Source organism: Eucalyptus grandis, chromosome 9 (assembly GCF_016545825.1).
Source record: "Eucalyptus grandis isolate ANBG69807.140 chromosome 9, ASM1654582v1, whole genome shotgun sequence".
NCBI classification, from domain to species: Eukaryota; Viridiplantae; Streptophyta; class Magnoliopsida; order Myrtales; family Myrtaceae; genus Eucalyptus; species Eucalyptus grandis.
Window position 1 is genome coordinate 837,527 of NC_052620.1, and position 21,600 is coordinate 859,126.

A 21,600-nucleotide genomic window follows, 5' to 3' on the forward strand; every position below is an offset into this window, starting at 1 on the left:
ATTACAATTGAATAATTAAGGGCAATTCTTTTTCTTTGTTTTTTTTTTTTTGAAAATGGGTGAAATTAATCATATATCAAGGTGAAAATAGTGCCACCCTTATCAGCTCCATTAAGGATAATGAACTCTCTTATTAGAAAATTATAATGCCTTTTTCTAGCTAAAGATGCCAAAAATCAAAGATACCGTTTCGGTGCATCCAATACATGCTCCTTTCTTGGAGACCTTTTTATGTGTTTCCAAGAGGCCATGTCACTCATTGTTGAGCAATTTCAAGATTGGGCCGATCCACCTTTGGAACCTACCCACATAGGGTTGGTCCCATATTTTTGAGATCTTGAACTAATCCTATTGGTCTATTCTAATTTCAGGATTGATCCAAAAGATCGACTGAGTTTTCTTTTTCCATTTTATATATTTTTGGAAAGATTACACTTATTTTTACTAAGTACATATCAATCAACATAATATTTAGAACCGCAATATTGAGGAACCAAATGGTGACAAGTAAAACATCGATAAAAAGCAAACAAAAATTTAAAGCAACAAATAATTATCCAACTCGTCCCTTAATCAAGCAAAACGGAAGCTAAAATAACAACCATAAATCTTCATTTACCAAAAACATGTAACATAAAATATGAATTATAGAATCCCATTCCTCTTTCATCCATAAAAGACTGATTTAAATTTTAAATTCCAACCACTTGAAATCAAAACAAACATAAATAAGTTATATTTGGTCCTGGGTCGGTCCAATTCGATACCCTGGCCTTGAAACTAGATCATAAAATGCCCGGTTTTCAATATTTAAAATCAAAGAACGGATCACTCTTGGTGAGAAGAGAATGGAATCGAATTGCATGGTATTGGTCAAGGGTCGACGCCGAATCAATGCTTGTCACCTGGCCACCCAAGTAAATCATGGAGGTCAATTTCTGCCCACTGTCTTTTCATTCAAGGTAGTTATCAAGACGTCTACGCATTCCATCGATGGCCAGGTGGGCATCTAATATGATCCTTTGAGAGGACGCGACCATGGTGGAAAAGGGTGCGGAGACCACCCTGTGTCCCCGATGAAACCCTCGAGAAAGTATTTAAGGTCAGATTAAAAGATGTAGTGAGGATTATCCCAAGCGACTTGAATTTTGGTGATCATTTTTTTTCCACCAGTCAAGAAGCTCAAAATGAAATTTTCATTTTTGTGGATTCCGCTGTAATGAAAGACTGAAAGTACCAGTCCTAGAGAGAAAATACAACATCCGATAAACATATACGTTATTGTCAAGTCATTACTTCAATACTGGTGAAGAAATATATTTGAAATATGATTTATTATGGAAATGATGAAAATGGAATTGCTATTTTTGGACCATGAAACCAATACTCATCTTGGGCTACTTCGAAACCAATACTTACCTTGGGCTACAAGTGAATAGTGATGTTGCGTATCGAGACTTTTTTGTCTATCTTTGTCAAATCCCTTTTTTTCTCATTTTCTATTTGTAAATTCAGCTATAATAGCTCCAGGAACTAAATCGCGTCCTTTTCCACTGTTTTACCTTCACTTTTTTTTCTTCTTTCTTTTCCAATTCGAGGGATATAGAAGGAAAAAAATAATAATTTAATTACACGTTAGGGTTTTTAATTCACTATTACTACCATTGAATTAACGTGAAATTAAGAACAAAAAAAGACGATGGCCACGTGACGAGAGCGGAGCGCACGTGACTTCGTTTCTTCGAAGACGGGGTGAGACATATAAGCGAGGAAGAGAGAAAAGAAAGGCGGAGTGCACATTGGCGTCTCTGCGGGGGGGGAGTCTCCTTATGTATGGTTAGTCTTGCTTTCTTGTTCTTGGCCTCCTTCTTCTCCTTCTTCTCCTCCATTTCTCTGCGCGAAAGAGCGAGCGAATGCGAAAGGCGAAGGTAACCCATTTCCCTCCCTCCTGCTCCGCCAATTGGGTCATCGCCGCTTTCCATTTTCGTGCGCTTGCCGCGGCGGCGGACTCGTCGCCTCTTGAGACCCTCGGGCCGGTTCTTCCTCCCGGCGATTCCGTCGATCCGAGGAGCATTACCGATTCCAATTCCACTCCTTCTCAGGCCTCGCTTCGTCCGAATTCGTTCGCGCGCTCTTGATTTCTCTCTCTTTTTAGCTTACTTGGGATAGGGTAGTCGATGGCGAGTGGGGGCGCACTCGAGCATTGGCATTGCGTCCTCTGAATCCCCGGCTTCCTCCCGCAAATTTCGTTGCTTTCGGCATTTCTCGGCTCCGATCGAGAGTGTTCGTGGGGAATGCTTGAATCTTCTCGCCGTTTGTGGTTTAATTTTTAGTCTAACGCGGCGGGTTCGCGTGACCTTCTTCCTGGATGATTTCGAATTATTTGCGGTGTGCCCTCGGAGCCCTTGTGTTGACCCGCCCCGCATTTCTTTCCAACTGTTTCGATGTGTTTTAGGAGCTCCGCAGTGGTTTCTTGCTCGTTTCTCTTCTTTTGCTCTTTGAAACACTGCATTGCGTATTGTTTTGATTTTGCTCCTATTGTCATTTCGCAGGTCGGAGTCTAAGCAGTGAATTTGAGTAGCCCGTTTCCTGCCTACCTTGCTTATTGCTTTACTGCTAATTATGAGTGGTGCTCCTAAAAGATCTCATGAGGAGAGTGGTCATTCCTCTTCAAAGTACGCCCATGAAGATCTCGCCCCATATCCTAGGCTGATGTCTGCAGTGTCTAGTGAATATCATCCATCCCACGACATGGGTCAAGAAAGTCGAATGGCGAAGATCCCCAGGACGGAGTCTCGAGATCCAGATAGAAGATCACCCATGCAGTCGGTCTTTCGGATGCCGTCCTCCACCCTGGATGACTCGCATTTAGATCATGCCCCTTCTTCCGAAAGCAGGTTGGAAGCTAGGGATGCAAAGGATGGCAGAGATTTCAGGGTTGATAACCGGGATCCCAAGCCTGAGATAAGGGAGTTGTATGAGACGAAGAGGGACTCTCAGCATATGAGAAGTGAAAGGGAGGGGAAAGTCGAAATTAGAGGGGATGATGGTAAGAAATTGAAGTATGAAAGGGATAGTTATAGTGAAGCTAAGGTTGATGGAAAGGTGGAAAAGGAAAGCTACGGTGCTGGGAGCAGTCACTTGAGCTGGAAAGAATCAAAAGAGTACCACAGAGGCAAAAGGTATTCCGAAACACCAAGTGGAAGCATGGACCAATGGCCTATTCAGCGCAATAATCCACCAGGACAATTTGAGTCTGCCAAGGAAGATTCCACGACTGAAGAGAGGGGTCACATAGAAACTCACGAGGCTGTTGGCGAGAACAAAATTGACCCAAAAATTGATGATAAGCTGAAAGATAAGGATAGGAAAAGGAAGGATGCAAAGCACCGAGAATGGGGTGAAAGAGACAAAGATAGAATTGATCGTAGGAGCAGTATGCCTGTAAACAATAGTGCTGCTGATTTCAAAGACCATGCGAGGGAAGAAAGAGAAGCAGAGAAGTTGGAGAAGGACAGGAAGGATCCGGTAAAAGACAAGGAAAGATTGAAGGAAAGGGAAAAGGACCACCCAAAGAGAGAAACTTGGAATGGGCTGGAGAAAGAGGGAGTGTCCTCTGAGAAGGATGCTGCAGATCTGCCTGTGAAAACAACGGAGCAGGAAACTTCGGTATCTGATTTGAAAAAACATAAAGATTTTGATGCCTGGAAAAATGCTGACAAGGATGCTAGAGAAAGAAAGAAAGAGCGAGACACCAACATGGAAGTTGATAGAACTGAAAAGCGTGGTAGAGGATATGAGAAAGAATCAGAAGATGGATGTGCGGATGCTGAAGGAATGGAAAGGGAAAGGGAAGTGTTTAATTATGATGGAGTTCAGCAGCGAAAGAGAATGCTTCGACCTAGGGGTAGCCCTCAATTGTCAAGAGGTGACCCTCGGTTTAGGTCCCGTGCACAGGATAATGAAGGGTAGGTCTTATTACTTTTACTCCTCCTGATTTTAAAGCATAGTTATTCAGCATAAAAATTTAATTTTGCAACTAGTTGTACAAATATAATTGCAGAAGTTATCCTTGATTATCCTTCTGCATGACTTCAGTCTTTCCAAAATCATTTCCTACCAAATTGAATTTGTTACGATCAGATCCAAGTTGCTTATCATGTCGTAAACCACTAAAAGGGTCAAAACCACCTTGGCCAAGTTATAGAAGTATCAAAAACACCTTGGCCAAGTTATAGAAGTGTCTCACCGCTAAATTAAATTTAATCTTTAAATCCGAACTGCTTAATCTTTTATCAGGCTATTCGCTATTGTTTAGTTCAAAAAATTCCTAGAATGATGTCGAGTGGGAAAGTGGAGTTGACAGACCAAGATGCTTTTCTGTCTGGGTTACTTCTGTATGGTCCAGCATTCACAGATGCTGATTAGCTTATTTAGCTCTTTTCCCACTTACAATTCGGAACCTCTGCCCTTTTCCTGCTCTCCTCATAGAAAGGAATGTTTACGATTTATGCTCATCCTTTTCTAGAAGTTCCTTTCTAAGTGAAGCTCCAGGGGCAGCAAACCTTTTTCAAAGAAATCGCTGAGGAAAAGTGCTCTGCCTAGACAGGCTCACCTCTCCCTCACTCCCTCCTTCTCTACCCACGTGTGTGGAGGAGCCTTAGAGCGAATGCTCAACCTGTAGGCATTGCATCTTAATAGGATCTGGAATGAAGCACTTTATCTGGTGATTTACTTAATTGTCCTTCACTATAGTTGCCTTGACAATGTCCTTGAATTAAATTGAAACAAAGGATTCATTTTCCCCTTAAGCACATTTTCCTTCTTTTTATCAGAAGTGCCTGTTTGTTTTTTTTCTCTCTCTCTCTCTTGATATTCATATCTTGGAAAACTTGCTGACACACATTGTTTGCATCAGCTGCCAGTCTAGAATCAGTTCTTTGTGATGGATATTACTGGCATTGTCTGTCTTGGTTTCACACCCATACCCAATAAGACTGAAAGAGGCCTTTTGGATATTGTAATTGCAACTTTTTACTTTAGCGTGATAATAATATTAAAGATCGTGAATGTTTGTGATACTGATGCGTGTTTTGTTGAATGAATATTGCATTCTAACACTCTTCCGTTCTCTTTTGCGCAGGTCTCAAGGTAAGACATCACGATAAACTATATTGAGCTTGAAGAGTTTTTGGTCAGCGGTTCCAAAGTGGAACTAGAAAATATAATCGGCTCAAATACTTCTCTGTGGATAATCAGTATTTATATTTTGGTACTCTAAATCCTGAATTTAGTGTCTGCTAGGCTTGTTTAGTTTGTATGCATGAAGGCAATTTGTTTGCTTATCTTTTCTGTGGCAAATTATATTTCCTTAGGAATTGTGCCCGTAAAATAGATATGCCATTTTTGGTGCATTATTGTGTTTAGTAGCTTGAAGGAAGTCGGGCAATGACAGGGTAACTTATTTTGTTGCCATTCAAGTTTCTTTGTGTGTTTGGTTTCTGTTAAATTGCCTTTTCTTGCGGATTGCAGACCGTGACTCGTCATTGCTTTTGCAGTGGGCCTGGTGGGAGTCATCTTCTTATTTCTTCCTATGGATGCTACTTGCTTCTCTTTTTTTCTAGCACATGGCCAATGCAACCTTGTATGTATTTCTTTTGTTACTGTTGTGATTTAAATTTTGGCTGTTGTTGTTTCAGGAAAGTCTGAAGTTTCCTCTGTCATATATAAAGTCGGTGAATCCATGCAAGAACTGATAAAGCTATGGAAGGAATATGAATCATCTCAAGCAGATAAAGATGCTGTTACCTCACCTAATGGTCCCACTCTTGAAATTAGAATTGCTGCAGAACATGTTACTGCTACGAATCGCCAAGTAAGATCAATATGCTGTGTGTAGATCTCTTTGGGCCGTGTAATGTTTCCAATTGGTGAACTGTGACATCTCCTACTCTTTCCCCATCAATTGGTTTTGCAACCCAAGACCCTTACATGTGCGAGAAATCATGTGCCGCAATCATTGTGGCAGTATTCATGTTGTTAAGGCTAGTGTCTCTCTTCTTATAATGCATTGTTCCCACTACCTTTTATTCAATCTAAGGTTTCCTGCGTGCTAAACCAGTTTGTGGAATCTTCTTTTTTTCTCCGTATATGATGAGAAATTGGTTGCCAGTAGACCACATGCCTTTTTGTTTTAAACAGATGACATAATGTTGGCTTTATTCAACTTTGAGGCATAATTTAATTAACTTAACGTGTGTCAAAAATCGTGTATGTTCAACCAGAAGAAAATCATTTTGTTTGTTACTTGAGACGAGTTTGCAGTATAAATTGTATGAAAGGAGATTTGAATTTTCCAAACAGCAACAGAGTCGGCTAGCTACTTTTTTTTTTGCCAGGGAGTTGGGCAGCCACTTAAGTTAGAGAATGTAGAAAATGCCTCTGATGCGCAATTTCAAATATTCAAAAATGACATTTATGTTTCTTCAAAGGGAAAGAAAGAAAAGTCGACAACGGTTTTCATATTTATGGCTTGTACGTTTTGATGAAGAAAGAAAAGTTGACAGCAGTTTTCATATTTATTGCTAGTACGTTTTGAAGTTGATATAGAGGAGCCTCACCAAGCAATTATTTTTCTAGTGCTAACAATGTTATTTGGAAAGTCCTGTGTTAATAAGATGTCACAAGTGTCTATTTTAATTTTTTTTTTTGCTAGTGTCCAACTTTTATGTGTTTGTTCGCTCATCCTTATCCTGGATCTAGTTTCTAAGCTGTAGAATGCGTAACAAGGACTTGCGTTTGGATTCAACTAACAGTAGAGGAATTTCAACGACCCTATCTTGAGCCATCTTCTGACTCTTCCATGGGAACCTCTTTGTAGAGTAGACACTTGCCAAGTTGCCCCGAGAATGTTCTTCAGTCACTAGTTCCCTCAAAAAGGACTCTTTGTGTCGCAATTTTCGATTGCATGGATTAAAAGTTTCTTCAGTATCAAATTCTCTTTGCTAGAATGTGTGTGTACACTAACTTCTGAAGCTTGCCATTTATAACGGCTTTTTTCTTTTAAATGATTTGATCAATTGTTGTTCCTCCATGTTTCTTTACTTCCAGCGCAAAATGCTCCTTTACGAATCATCTATTGGCCGGTTGTGATGTATAAATTAGTAATGTCATGTTTCTTTCTGAGCTTCTTTTAATATCATGTAGGTTAGAGGTGGCCAACTATGGGGGACTGACACATATACATATGACTCCGATCTAGTTGCTGGTATGAGGTCATTAAGATCAATTAATATTCTGTGCCTAGAAAACAACAATAGTTATAATATCATATTCCATGGGGAAAGTAGTATTAACATGGAATATTGCTTCTAGTTCTAATGCACACAGGTTACTGCCGCCCCACGGCTTCTCCCCCACCTCCTGCCATCCAAGAATTGCGTGCAACCATCAGAGTGCTGCCTCCTCTAGATTGTAAGTTCATTTGAGCCATACTGTGCTTAGCTGCTGTTCTAATCTGAGAAGGTATTAGCATGTGCAGATTCAATCTTTTTTTTTTTTTTTTTGGCTTGGTTGCAGTTGAATTGAATAGATTGAGTAGCTGTTAGAGAACCCTATGCTGTGAACTTGTAACTGGTAGAAAGAAAATGATTCCGGAATATATAGTTGTGCCCCTTGGAAGTGGCTACAGTCTGTGTTTGTTTGTATTGCCTTAAAAATATTCCTCTTGTACTTTTCTTTCTACATTGAAAGATTTAGCTCTCCAACTTACATATACTTGAGTAGTATCATGCTTTTTTATACTCATTTTAGGAGATTTAATTTTAAATATTATTGCATATGTGTTCATTTTGGTCAAAGCTCTAGCTATTTTCTAGCTTTGACCATTAAACTCATGCCAGATCAAGCTCCATCTGTCTGATTCTGATTGGTCTTTTAGGTTACATTTCTACTTTGAGGAACAATGTGCGCTCCCGTGCTTGGGGTGCTGCAATTGGTTGCAGTTATCGCGTTGACCATTGCTGCATTGTGAAGGTGAAACTATTTCTTCATCATCTTATTTTCCGTTCTTCTCAAACAGAGAGAATGATGAGATTGACATATAAATTATTTGTTTAACCATTGGAGATGCCAAGCTCCCTTGTTGCCTATAATTCTTTGATGCTTACATGGTCTGCAGATTAATTATTCTGGAGTGGTCGGATGGAAAACTTTTTGAGATGCCTCAGCTGTACTATTAGTTCCTGTTTTACTCTTTCTCAGTAGTTGCTATGTTTTGATAATGTTGTCAGAAAGGAGGTGGGACTATTGAACTCGAGCCTTGCATAACGCATACATCGACAGTGGAGCCGACACTTGCTCCTGTTGCTGTTGAGCGGACCATGACTACACGAGCAGCAGCATCGGTATGAACCGCATAATTTCTTGATTGAGATGTATAATTTAGAAGTTTTTGGGTGTTTGTCCTACTGAAACATGTCTTTCCTCTGCAAGGCGCTATTTTAGGGTCTAGAACCTTGTCTAATGAAGCAATATATCGAAATTAGTTTAAATTTGTTTATCTTTCTGGTGTTTTTTCAAAGATCGTTTCTGTTGATATGTAAGGGTTGGCACAGGTCAAGTGGAAATCACATCTTCTGACCATGTCCTGTGCTGATAAGTTTTCAAATCATATTGGATTGTGCTTGATTCCTTTGTCTGACTAATTGTTGAGATTCACAAGTTTTTGGGAGGAGAAGCTGCTGGAGGAGAATGGTTGACCTGGCGAATGGCCTTTGTGTGGAATTGTTAGATCTCAACTTATTTTGTTTTACTTAGGTTTCGCATGAGTTAGCAACCATGGAATCTTTCTTCTCTTGCATTCACTGCCCATCAAACTCTCCCATGTATATACATAACCTGGGAAATTGTTAACAGCTTTTGGCACATGACAAGTGATACAGTAAAAAGGAATTTACTGGAATTGGTGATGGTTTATCAAGGATGACAAGACAATATAAAGCTTGTTAAAGTTGTTTGGACAAGTGAAACAATGACCTTGAAATTTTTTGCCGGAAGATATACATTTTGATGGGACTGTATTGAGAAAGGTACATGAGGCCTTGGGTTATGCCAGGGGAAACAATGTAGGGATCCCTTGTTCGTAAAAGGCTTTAGCTATTGTTGTTAGGTGTTGGGAATTGCAATTTCAATTTCATGATTACCATTGAATTCAATGTTGTATTATATTATATTATTCTCTATATGCGTGCAAAATAGCTAATCTGTTAAAATTGGTTGTCCTTTAGAATGCACTGCGGCAACAAAGATTTGTACGGGAAGTTACAATACAATACAATCTCTGTAATGAACCTTGGTAAGTTTTAGTTTCCCATTTGTTATTTCCAGCAGTTTGTCTTCTAGAGAGTTGAGCTTTTTAAGCACCATAATCTTGGAATTTATCCCTTCTGTTTTGGTTTAGCATGTTGGAGGAACTACCTTTGTCAATTTTATGCGTAAGTATATATATATACTCTCAACTTCAGCGCCGGCTTGAAGAGCTTCATGCTATCATCGCTTCACTCCCGCTTTTGAAGCTTATTTTGGATGGGGAAACCCTTGACCTTTTGAGCGACATGTTTTTTTGTGTTCTTACCACCAATCACATTCCTAAAAGGATGGGAATAGTCCATACTGCTCTCCCTGCGCTCATGCAACTACATGTGGGAACAGAAGAAAATTGGGCAAAAGATCTTACGTTTCTGGGGAAAATCATGTAAAAGATATAGTGGTTCATGGAAAGTATACCATCACATGTATCAAATTTAGTCAATGGTTAAATCTGCACCTACAAAATTAACCCCGCCATAAGGCTACAAGCTTAAAATCACCTACATACTTAAAATCACCAACATACCCATTAATGAAAAGTTAAGGCTAACATGCTCGATAGGTTTTAGCTTGTAGGACAAGGGCCTGTTAAGTATTTTGTCTTAGTTGTGCATGCTTAGGTCATTAGCTGGTCAAGTCTAAGTCATGTGCCTCTATCTTGCTTGTTAAGATTCTGTTCATTTGATTAGTGGTGCTCTGATAAATTACATTTGCTTTTTGTGTAGGATTAAATATAGCTTGAGCATCGTTGCGGACAAGGGCCTGAAAAAGCCCCTATATACATCTGCACGTCTGAAAAAAGGAGAAGTGCTCTATCTGGAGACTCATTCCTGCAGGTACCATGTTTCTTGCAGAGTATATACTCAGCATCATTTATAGATGTTTGTTGACAATTGATTATGCACGCTGGGACAGTCTATGTTAAATCTTTATGTTACCAACTGCTTTTCTGGAATATGAAATCCTCATTTCATGGAGTTTGTTTCACACGATTGGTACTGCATGTATCTTCTGCTGACCTTGGTCTGATAAGTGTGAGTATGGAGCAGACTTGTTGTGTGGTATACAGGGACTAGTCTACTGAAATTTAAACCTTAGTGCCAAAACTGAGTTGCTGATTCTGTTAGAGACCTTTATTTCTCAGAATGTTCATTGCATCTATGGTTGGCTTCACTTTTAACTACAAATTGCAGAAAAATATAGGAATGACTCGAATGGTCAGGCACAAAGCATAGTTTCACCTGGATTATTCATTAGCAAAGCAACTTTTGAGCGAATTTTTTTTCTTGTTGACTTATTAAAGGTATGAGCTTTGTTTCACTGGAGAAAAGATGGTCAAAGCTACTACGGCTTCTCAAATGCATGAAGCTGAAACAGAGAAATCCCAAAATCACCACTCACATTCTGTGAATGGAGAGAGAAATGACGCTGAAAATACTGTGATCGATGTGTTTCGGTGGTCTCGATGTAAGAAGCCTCTTCCCCAGAAAGTTATGCGTTCAGTTGGAATTCCTCTGCCCCCTGAATATCTGGAGGTATTATTAGCATTATTATTGAGTTTCCTTTCTTTGGATTTTGCATGTGTGCTTTGCATTTCTTGGACTTGGAAGATTCCCAGTACTTTTTACTAATTTCAACATTCCAGGACATATCTCACCTTGTTACAATAAGCTTAGAAAATCACATGCTCTTCTTCCCTCCATATTTAGCGTACATAAAGTGAAATCCTCACCATGTCAGTTCATGTCATTTATCACTGGTTTGTATAACATTTTGCCAAAACTACATGTCTCACTTGGAGAATAGAGTATTGCTAGCTATAGTCTGTACATTTGCATGATCCTTGTTCATGTTCTTAATTCAGATGCCGGTCAAATTGGTGATATAAATATGCAGCAGTATACTCACAAGAAATAAAGTGATTTGTTTTTTCGAGGAGAAAAGAACGATAGGAGCCCAAACTTTAACATTGATCTATCTACCCTTCTTGAATAGGTATTGGAGGAGAATCTGGACTGGGAGGATGTGCAGTGGTCACAAACTGGGGCTTGGATAGCTGGAAAAGAATACTTGTTTGCTCGGGTGCATTTTCTGTCATTGAATTAGCCCTGGTTGTAACTTTTTATTTCTGTCCTTATTTCATACGCTTCCTGTGGAGATTCCGGATGCATATTGATTTAAATTAACTAGAAAGTGTATTGGACTTTATCTTGAGTTATTTTGTGGATAAGATCTCTAGAAAAGCTAGTCTGACCACAAATTAGCCTGTAAATATGCAATATCCTGGAGTCATGTAGGTTTGGCTTGTTATGTAAACCATTTGTTTGATAAATTGACATGTAATTCAGTTTTCGTGTCTTGGGAGTTCTGTAGCATTCAGCAGAATGTTGGAGCTAATGCATCTTTTTAATATAATCAATTTTTGTTTCGGGCTCACTTATGTTGAGAATTTACATTTTTTGGAATGTAATGTCGAAGAACCACTTTGCATCATCAGCCACACCAGTGAAACTTGTGAATCGAAATCAAAATCCTCTTCGTCATGCAAGAAGAATACTAGTTAGGCTAGCGATCCTGGAATTTGAAAATTAAATTATCTTTCGAAAGATACATATGCTATTTATTGGGAATTTTCGTTCTTTACATGAAGACATATTGTTCTCCAAATTCACATATGAAATGTTTTTTCTTGATAAATCAGATGAATCTTGGTCCTCTTATTTTTATGAATCTGTCTCTATAGTTCGTCTGACTACTGTCTTTCTAGTACAATATGCCGAGGTCCTTAAGGTTGGGTCTCTATTCAATCATTCCAAACTCTCTAATAGGTATAGGCCGTGGAAAAGAAGTGTAGCAGAGATGCTAAAAATTTGATCATACAAATTACGGTACTCACAAGTTTGTACATCGTCTTGATTAGTGCTACATGGAAGATTTTGTTATTTTCCAGAGTACCATCTGCAGGAACTGCTTTTGCAACTGCAAAAATGAAAATGTTCGTTCTAAATTCTTGTTTGCTCAATTCCAGTTTCTTGTCAAAGTCAGTTGTTCAAGCCTTCAAGGCATTCGCATGTCTCTCTTAATATTAAAAAATTATTAAAGGGTGAGACATAAAATGATCAAAAATAAACTGGGAGTGGATAATTCGAGGGTATCCATTCAGAACTATAACAAAGTGCTATTGGCAATAATTTGTAGAAGGGGGTGGAGAAGCAATGATAAATATACATTTTGTGTCTTATTAGTCCAGTTTCTTCCTGCCACAACAACGCTACCATCCTCAACAATCACGCAGCTCTTCAATCAAAGGGTACAATCTGAAATCATTCACTAATTAAGACTGAAACACTAATCATCTTAATTAGAAAATGAAGTAACATACGTGAAATGCACCCGGTTACTGAAAACAACTTATCCAGCTGGAGCTTCAAGGCTGTCCAACAAAAGCTTTGCCTTATGTTAAAAAAGCAAGGTCCTGTTACTTGTCATGAGAAAAGAAATATGAGGACGAGTCAGAAATTCTCTCATGCATGCATGCATGCATACATGCATACACGCAATTCAAGAGGAAATCAGCATCAACTTTCCAGCAGTAGAAATATTTTAATATCAATATGTAGCTACCAAGATCCCTCAGGTATATTTTTTGATCAAGATCCCTCAGGTCCTGTATCATATACTCCTCACAAACTTCCAAGCAATGATTATCAGCACATACTCATGCTGTAATACAGATGGAAAATCCCAAGTAACTGTTGAACCGATATGGCTCTAACAACATTAAAGCAAAAACAGCAACTAATATGAGAAACTACATGTTGCTTGTTTCAGCGTGTCCTATATTTGGTACCTCAGAAGCTCATCTTTCATTAATCAAGTTTCACTCAAGACCTTCAAAATTTTCCATGAGTTCTGGCTTCTAGGTCATTCTCCTTCATAAACGCAGTGGCACGGAAGGATAAAAAAAGAATCCTAAACTGTTGCCAAGGCCTCAGAAATCAGAATAGAAAATTAGCTTCTTGTTCTTTTGTGACTATTCTACTGCATAACTTATGTAAACAAGTGTCTATCATGATTTTTCCTTTTTCATATCCACAGTCCAAGGGGCGAAACAATATCACTGCCTAACCAGTCATCATCCATGGGCACAACCGATGTTCATATTACTCTCAAGCTCCATGTCAATTTGGTTTTGACTTCTCCATAGTTGCCAAAATTATCAAGTGGCAAAAGAACTCGGCTGTCTGACTAGTGGCTTCTTCTGGTCTCACTGCATCTTATTCATTCCTCTATGGTTTCGCCTCTTCAAGCACCTCGTAAAACATGATGACAGAGTCCTATCCCAATTATCAAAGTTTCTCGCAATTCAATTGTCCTGAAAAAACTATCACACGCTGCACGATGTTTATGATAGGTACATACTCCAGATCCACATCTGCTAGGCACCTCAAAAGCACCCAAATCCCCCTCTCTCTTGACTTACCTACTTCTTTCAATAAATTGCCACCTACTCAAAGAAAGAAAGAAAAGCTACCTTCTACGAATTTGTTGCTGATTTTGCAGCGTCTAACATCAATTAGTGATGAATTCACTACTAAGCATCCGCAAACAAAACTTACGAAGAAACACTAATTCAACGCCTCTCAAACAAATTCAACAACACATCGTTCAAAGTTCCCGCGCAATTGTAGCACGAAGGAATCGAATTCAAAGTCCAGGTCAAATATTTCATCAACTTAATACAATTGGGATGTGCCAGGCGTTACCTGTTCTTCAGCAAGCTACATGAAGCCCAGAACATCAGCTACACATCCTTCAAGTCATCAGTTTCCATGGCTTTGGTCGGCGGTGGTAGTCCATTGCCGATGCTCTCCAGTCTCCGTCACCGTCGGTTCACTAGGGACCCCGTTTCCGGGAGACAAACTTCTTTTCTTCGTCACCTCCGTCGTTGGTAAGTGGCGATCTTACATCCATCAGAGCTCAGTGTTGTCAGATGGGAGACGAGCTGTCGTGATGCTGAAAGTGGCGTTGCTGGACAATCTTGCAAGTCGTTCTGTATATCTGTTTTGATCGTTCCATGAACTCATGGCTTCAAATATGTTGATTCATGACCAAACTCATAGGGTAAAGCTGGATCCATTAGATTTTGAAGCTTAGCTTTTAAATCTTCCTCTAGTCGCTTGCATATCATTCGGAATCCACACTTTTTCGTGACTCCACCTGATACTTTAACACTAAATTGTACATGACTGCCATAAATTTGACCAAAATTGGCTTCTCTCAACAGCGCAAATTGTATGAACGATACAAACGAGGTATGATTTTCAACGGGAGTCCATTCATCCTCATGCAGCATTTGGCCATTAACTTCTGTTTCCATGAAGTATGATTGTGATCCATGATCCTGTTCATCAGTACTATGAACAAAACAGAGAACGAATCCAAGAAACTGGTGACACAAGTCCCTAGAAGCCCTAAAAGATACAAAACCTTTTTGAATAGGGAGGACCCAACTCTGGTAACTCTACTCCAGGATGAGTAAAAAAGCGACCTGTTATAAGATAAACAGTTAGAAAGTATCCGAATAGAAGAATTCAATCTGAGTTTAGTAAGTGATCCTAGTGAGTTCCACTTCAAACTAGAGCTCTATAAATGAGTGCAGATACATTGATCCTTGCTTATAATAATATTATACAAGTCTTGTGATAGAAATGATTTTTATAAAAGAACGGAAACCAACTCCATCATATGCGTGTTCGTGTAGAACCACTTTAGATTTATTTGCTTTTCTTGAGCTCCCTATCTATCGTTTTCTGCTGTTGCAATATACAAGCACACGCTGAATCCCGCTTACACTCCACATTAATATGAATGAGAGAGAGAGAGAGAGAGAGAAGAGAGAGAGAGAGAGAGAATCTTACATCGCCAGGCGGGAATTGCAAAACCATCCCGCTAAACTCTATACCGTCAGAACCATAGGTATCGAGCCTCCTAAAGTTATCCGGGTCTGGAACATGGCATGGTTCTAAAAATATTAAATTTTTGCGCTCAAGGATGGATGTTGGAATGCTAGTTATTTTGGTCTCCCACAGATTTAAATATCTCAATTTGGGACAACAGGAATGATTTTCGAGAAACTCCAATTCAGTCAGACTACATCCAGTAAGGTCTAAATAATTTAAACTTGAAAGTCCGATCTTCATGGATGGCTCAGCAGAATCACCGTACTTTGGAAACCCCATGAAGGATACGCAACCCCCAAGTTCCAGCTCTTCAATATTGGGTAACTTGTATATACTAGATGGGAGACTTCCCAGATGCTTGCAAACAGATAAGTTCAATTTCTCCAAAGAAACAAGATTTTCTATTGATGATGGAAGTTCTTTAATAGCAGTCCCTTTCAATGAAAGAAGTGTCAGGCTTTCGAGTTTATGTGAAATATCAGGAAACCTTTCCAAATTTTTACAACCTGTAAGATCAAGATGCCAGAGTTTTTTTTGTCTTGAGCACTTTCAGAAAAACACCAAGTTGAGAGCACCCATCTAAAGTCAACACATGTAACTTCTCAAGATATGCAATCGACTCATGGGTTTCTACCATGTTTTCACAATAAGAGAGGCGCAATTCCTCGAGATGTGGAGTACATGATAGGTCAGGTATACGAATTAGGGACTTGCAATAACTGAAATTAACGAACTGCAATTGTTGGAAGTCCTGCAAATATGGTGGAACAAACATCTCAGTCAAAGTTACTATGAACTAATTTGCTGAGAACTGTGCATTGTATTGAGAAATAAGTAAACACTTTGAAACTTTACTAGTAATTATAAATCTATACATAAATGTGGAAAGAGAATGAATTTAGAGATGACAAATAAAAAAGCTAATGAATATTCGTCAGAAGTGGGCCACGTGATAAAAGTATGCCATGTGTCATGCCACGTGGCAATCAGAAAAATAAAATGAAGCGCCATGCGGCAACCATGTGAAGGCAGGCCACTAACAAATTTAAGCCACATGTTATGCCGTGTGCCAATTGTAGAAGTAAAGTGAATGTCACGAGGCAAGCACCGACGTGAACATTCTTTTTGTTCTGGTTTAGATTATATATAATAGCTTTATGTCAAAATATATATTCTATCACAACGATTTTTTCCCAAAAATTAAGGAACTTCTTTTAAGCCATTTAAAGACAATGAAACCAACTTTTTAAAACATTTTGAAGAAAAAAGTTAATATATTCAACTCAAAACCTAGCTTTGACTTTCAATTAAGAAACTAGCGGTATACCGTGTGGATCTTGCATATCAAATTATTTCAAAACGCACAAGCATTATGGGCAAAGTTTCTAATATATATTTAATTTCGTCTACTTAGAAATGCTGCTCTTCACAAACTGATTTAAGCATTTAAGAATGCCTTGTTTTACAGCGTAATGCATTCAAAGCTTGAAAATTCTTTTTCTTTGAAATATGTTTATAAAATTTCTTTGTATTGTGTATTATTTTCTAATAAAGTTGTTTCACTTAATTTTTAAATGCCAATTTTGCTGCACGTAAACGTATTTCCTACTCAAGTAATTAGGGTCATTTTGATAGGGGAAAAAAAGAGATGTGGCTTCAAAAACAAGGGAACGTCACTTCGGGCGCGTTTGGTAACGATTCTGTTCCCGAGAATAGATTCTGATCAGAAATGATTATTTTTTATTCTGTTCTTGAGAACAATTTCTAAGCATTTTAAGCTATATGGTAACTATCAAAAATTTCTAACTCTGGATTAGAATTGTGTTTGGTGCCGTGCTCATTGATTCTGTTCCAAATCAATTTCTTTTAATTTTTAAATACTTTTTATAATTTTTTTTTCCTTTTATCCGGTCGTCGGACTAGCGACCTCACCGAGCGTCGCTGGCCCTCCGCGAGGCTAGCCCTCGTCGGCAGCCGGGCGAGGCTCGCCCAGCCGTCGCCTAGCCCCGTTGAGGCTCGGCCTCGCTGGTGGCCAGGCTGGCCTCGCTAGGGCTGGGTGAGGCTCGGTGGCCACCGGAGAGGCTTGCTCAGCCCTGCCGAGACTTGGCCTCACCGGTGGCTGGGCTTGCCTTTGGTGAGCTCGCCGAACCTCGCCTTGGCCTGGCAAGTCTTTAGCGAGCTCGCCGAATTGGTTGCCAATGATCGGCGGACGGTGGCGGATGGCAACAGAGGAGGGGAGAGAACGTTTGAGCATAGGAAGAAGAGTTCCACTTTTTTTTTATTCTTTTTTTTGTTCCCGAAACAAGAATCAAGTTTTTTTTTTCTTGATTCTACTCAAAATCTATTCCCGAGAAGAAAAATTTTACCAAACGCGATTTTGTTCTCAAACTGCTCCCAAGAACAAAAAATCAGAATCATACACTATTTGAATGGTTACCAAATAGGCTTTTCGTTTCGTGTTCTAGTACATGTAATACACATATACACATACAAATGAAGTAGACAATGAAAAGGTCTATGTAGGTAAATGCTCACCTTAAATTGTTTAAGCACTATTGTGATACTGGCATTGCTCATATCAATTCCCACTAATTTCTTTGAACCAGAGGAAAATTCTGTAATCCGACGAGCACATCCAGGCCATTCAAACCATCTAAGCTTCTTAGGAAGACATGAAGGACCTTGGAAAGAATCCTGCAGGTTGTGCAAGATGAGCAATCTCAACCTTCTCATTTTTGTAAAAGCATCAGGATGGATACACATCTCTGTCCACTTAGGTAGCCTCAACACTATGGCTTCTACAGCACAATCTTCCTGCATATACAAGATTATTTAGGTTATACATATTATTAGTAATAAAAGTCAAAGAAAAGGAACACAACTTTGATCATAATCGTAATTCTTACCTTGTCACGTGAACCTCATCAACATCATCATACAACCATAGTCTGCTGCGTCTTCCTGGATCACCGCGACATTCTTGGTTCACAATATCCTTACCCATCAATTGAATTAAGTCATGCATTTCTAGGATGTTGGACTCCATTCTTATCAAGGACCTCTTAACAAGAATTTCAAATCTTGCAGTTGTCTCAAGATTGCAACTTTCGAGAACTTTCTTTGTATACTCTCTTGTGCAACCCCTAAAGAAGCAGGCAATGTGGAGAAAGATTTCTTTCTCATTTTCATCCAGTCCTTCATAACTAATTTTGAGCACGTTATTAATTTTTTTGTTAGGACTCCTAGAAAGTTTCATTAGTGTACTTTCCCATACATCATCCGTTTCACCACATAATAAGGAACCCAAAACCTCAAGCGCTAAAGGAAGACCTTTAGCATAATTCAGAGCCCCATTTACTAGATCTATTTTGATTTGGTGCGTCTGAGAAGCATGCTTACTAAGCAGCTCACTAGCTTGACTGTCATCTAGTGCTTCAACTTCATAAACATGATCTTGATATATCCCTTGACAAGTCAGCAAATGTTTGTCTCTTGTAGTAATAATGATCCTACTCCCATCACCAAACCAATTGCCTTCTCCTGCTAGAGCATTTAACTGGCGCAGGTCATCCACATCATCAAGTATTAGGAGAACTTTCTTGCGACCAAGTCTGCATTGTATTATATTAATACATTTATCAACATTGGACACTTCCAATCTTTGCTGCAGTAATAATGTATCTTTTAATAATATTTCTTGCAAAGTAACTAGATCCTTGCAATTGGTTGATGTTTCTCGAACATTTGCTAGAAAACATGAACCCTCAAATTGTCTAAAAGTAGAATTGTATAGGGCTTTCACCAAGGTTGTCTTCCCTATACCTCCTTGTCCCCATAATCCCACCATGACAACATCATCATTAGATTCAAGGTTTAACATTGATTTTAGCATAACAACTTGAGATTCTATCCCAACCAGGTGCTTAGCAACATGCAAAGGTGCTCGGTCAAGATGGCTGGAGATCCGTTTCACAATTTCTTGTATAAGCTTCGACTCATCCCTGACAAAAACGGAAAAGAAAAGTTATAGCATCATTTTAGCAATTTGAACAAGCAATCAACGGGCAATCACTGGCCAACAAGGACAAAGCAGCGTGCCAAATTTTTAGATAATTACAGCCAAAACAAAATGTATTCCCACTTAGTTGAATTAGAACTCCGAGAGCTCAGCACCAATCAAAACAAGTTTAGGATTCCACTTTTAGTCAGCCGATTCATGTATCTATCTACGTAAGGGGTTCATGTTCTTTTGATTTATACAAGACGATTAACTTATCTTTCTTTTTGACTATTATATATGATTACACTTAACCAAAAGGAGCTATTTAGGACAGACTTTGAACAGCAATTAAGATTTCAATCCGAAAATCATTAAAAAACACTAAAGCATGATGCCATTGCCTTACATGGCCTGTACAGACTAATTATCCTGTATCAAGCGTTGCGAACTGTTTTATTCCTGTTGAAGAAGAAATGGGGTCAGTGCAATAACACTACTTAACATTTTGTCCATTGGTTGATCAAGTTCTAATGTTTTATCTTTTTCAGTGCAACAACACTGCTTAACATTTTGTCCTAATGTCTATTTTCTATTACTAGAAAGAGCCACGTGTCTATTCTATGGTTTTTTTCTCTTTTTTTGGCCTTGTCTATTTTATGGTTAGCCATGTGTGATTTTTCGAACTCGAAATTCCACCGGTAACGATTTTAGCACTGGGTTGGTCAAAATTGAAAATATGTCAAACTCAATTGACCCAAATAAAATGCAAACAACTCAAATAGCCCACAAACAAATCGTTTTGAGCTTTTATTATACTTCGAGGAGGGCAACAAGGATCCAAAAAAAAGAGCCATAGACCTTGCCGAATGAAACAGGGCTTAGCAACAGCCAAAAGCAGAATAATATTGTTCCATGCTAAAAAATAGATGTTTTGTTTCCGTGCTGGTGAATTTCAATGAGTTCTTCAGTGCCAAAAATATTGTCGATGGAAAAAGACTAATAAATTTATGAAATCACCAAATTCTCTTATAATTAACAGATAACCAATTACTAACTTACCAAATTTGATTTTCATTACTTATGGTCTTCAATCTACTAACTTTTATATGAAACTACCAACATAAATTAGAGCTACTTACCAACTTTTGTCATATTAACTAATTACCTACTAGTTTTGAGTTACCAACTTTTACTAATTACCAATGCTATTTGTTCTTTTAATTTGCCGACTTTTCTATTGGATAACCAACTCTCATTTGAGTTACTTACTAACTCATTTTAAAAATTGCCAATCTTAATTAGAGTGGCTTACATAGTTTTCTTTAATCAAATTATCAACTAATTTTGAGTATCAATTTTCATTTGAATTACTCGCCAAGTTTATTTTTGTTTTAATTATCAACTTATCTTATATTTGTTTAACTATATCTTAGATTTACCAACTCACGTATGAAATTACTAACTTTAACTTAAGCAACTTAAGAATTTTTAGGATTTGTAAGATGAAGCATCTATACATATACTAACAATTGTGTGTGTGTTGATTAACTAATTAATTTATTTTTGTGAAAACAATCTTTCTACTTGTAAAGATTAGTTTCTTACACAAAATATGGACTCCACTCTACTTACTCATCATTCAAATGCCAACCGGACAAGTTACTAGCGTTGGAAAGAGCTTTCTTCCATCTCTTCACTTTCTCCGAATCCTTCCTAAAGTTGGACTCGTGCTTATTCGTAGAGCTCTTCGATAACTCATTCTTCCCTTTCTCACTACTCTTGGTTCCACTTTATAAAAGACTGGCAGAACGGTGAGGTTCCTTTGCTCCTTGCACTCCATAATTTTCACCACCTCTTCCAAGCACCATTTTGAGGAAGCGTAGTCCTCGGAGGAAACAATGATTGCGATGCACGATTCTTTGATGGCCTTCATAAGCATTGGCGAGATATCTGGTCTCCCTTTTCCAGTTCTTCGCTATCTAGGAAAGTGTATATTCCATTCTGGTTTAAAGCTTGGTAGAGATTGCCGACAAAGTTGTGACGCAGTTCTCTCTGAAACTTAAGAAGACGTCGTAAATCTTTTCGGGTTTCAATGAAGAAGCCATTGGATGATGGAGCTTAACAAATCGGCAACGATTGTGAGCTAAAGATCTGAAGCTGTGTTTTCTAGGGGTGATCCGGTCCAATATGGGCAGGTTCCAAACATGGACCTTGTACCCAATCCTATTATAACCGGTTCTTTTTTGGACCTTATACCAGACCTTGTTT

General features: G+C 38.6%; 2 protein-coding genes across 3 annotated transcripts; one reads left to right on the forward strand and one right to left on the reverse strand.

The window, feature by feature from the left end:
- Positions 1 to 1,782: 1,782 nt before the first annotated feature.
- On the forward strand, positions 1,783 to 11,722 carry LOC104417997 (nuclear speckle splicing regulatory protein 1). 2 transcript variants are annotated; one of them, XM_010029194.3, is made up of 12 exons: positions 1,783 to 1,836; positions 2,553 to 3,968; positions 5,144 to 5,151; positions 5,700 to 5,875; positions 7,207 to 7,267; positions 7,375 to 7,473; positions 7,940 to 8,034; positions 8,292 to 8,405; positions 9,288 to 9,355; positions 10,095 to 10,205; positions 10,673 to 10,904; positions 11,365 to 11,722. In XM_010029194.3, exons 2-12 carry the CDS (start codon positions 2,623 to 2,625, stop codon positions 11,473 to 11,475), a joined length of 2,421 nt encoding a protein of 806 aa, XP_010027496.2. In that variant the 5' UTR covers positions 1,783 to 1,836; positions 2,553 to 2,622; the 3' UTR covers positions 11,476 to 11,722. The 2 variants fall into 2 exon arrangements, with proteins under 2 accessions (XP_010027496.2, XP_010027497.2); XM_010029195.3 differs by having other exon boundaries at positions 1,799 to 1,928.
- Positions 11,723 to 17,796: 6,074 nt separating this feature from the next.
- Positions 17,797 to 21,271, reverse strand: LOC120288230 (disease resistance protein RUN1-like). The gene is made up of 4 exons (XM_039301855.1): positions 21,198 to 21,271; positions 20,965 to 21,105; positions 18,239 to 19,333; positions 17,797 to 18,146 (listed from the first exon to the last, which is right to left on the reverse strand). The coding sequence occupies exons 1-4, from the start codon at positions 21,269 to 21,271 to the stop codon at positions 18,131 to 18,133; spliced, it is 1,326 nt and encodes a 441-aa protein (XP_039157789.1). The 3' UTR covers positions 17,797 to 18,130.
- Between the last annotated feature and the right edge of the window lie 329 nt (positions 21,272 to 21,600).

Coding starts and splice junctions, on each gene's coding strand:
- LOC104417997 (XM_010029194.3), top strand. CDS start 2,623: ATGAGTGGTGCTCCTAAAAGATCTCATGAGGAGAGTGGTCATTCCTCT. Junction 5,876..7,206: donor TTACTGCTACGAATCGCCAA/GTAAGATCAATA, acceptor AATATCATGTAG/GTTAGAGGTGGCCAACTATG. Junction 7,474..7,939: donor AGTGCTGCCTCCTCTAGATT/GTAAGTTCATTT, acceptor TTGGTCTTTTAG/GTTACATTTCTACTTTGAGG.
- LOC120288230 (XM_039301855.1), bottom strand. CDS start 21,271: ATGCTTATGAAGGCCATCAAAGAATCGTGCATCGCAATCATTGTTTCC. Junction 21,106..21,197: donor GACTACGCTTCCTCAAAATG/GTGCTTGGAAGA, acceptor AACCAAGAGTAG/TGAGAAAGGGAAGAATGAGT. Junction 19,334..20,964: donor GGTTGGCATTTGAATGATGA/GTAAGTAGAGTG, acceptor CGTTTTTGTCAG/GGATGAGTCGAAGCTTATAC.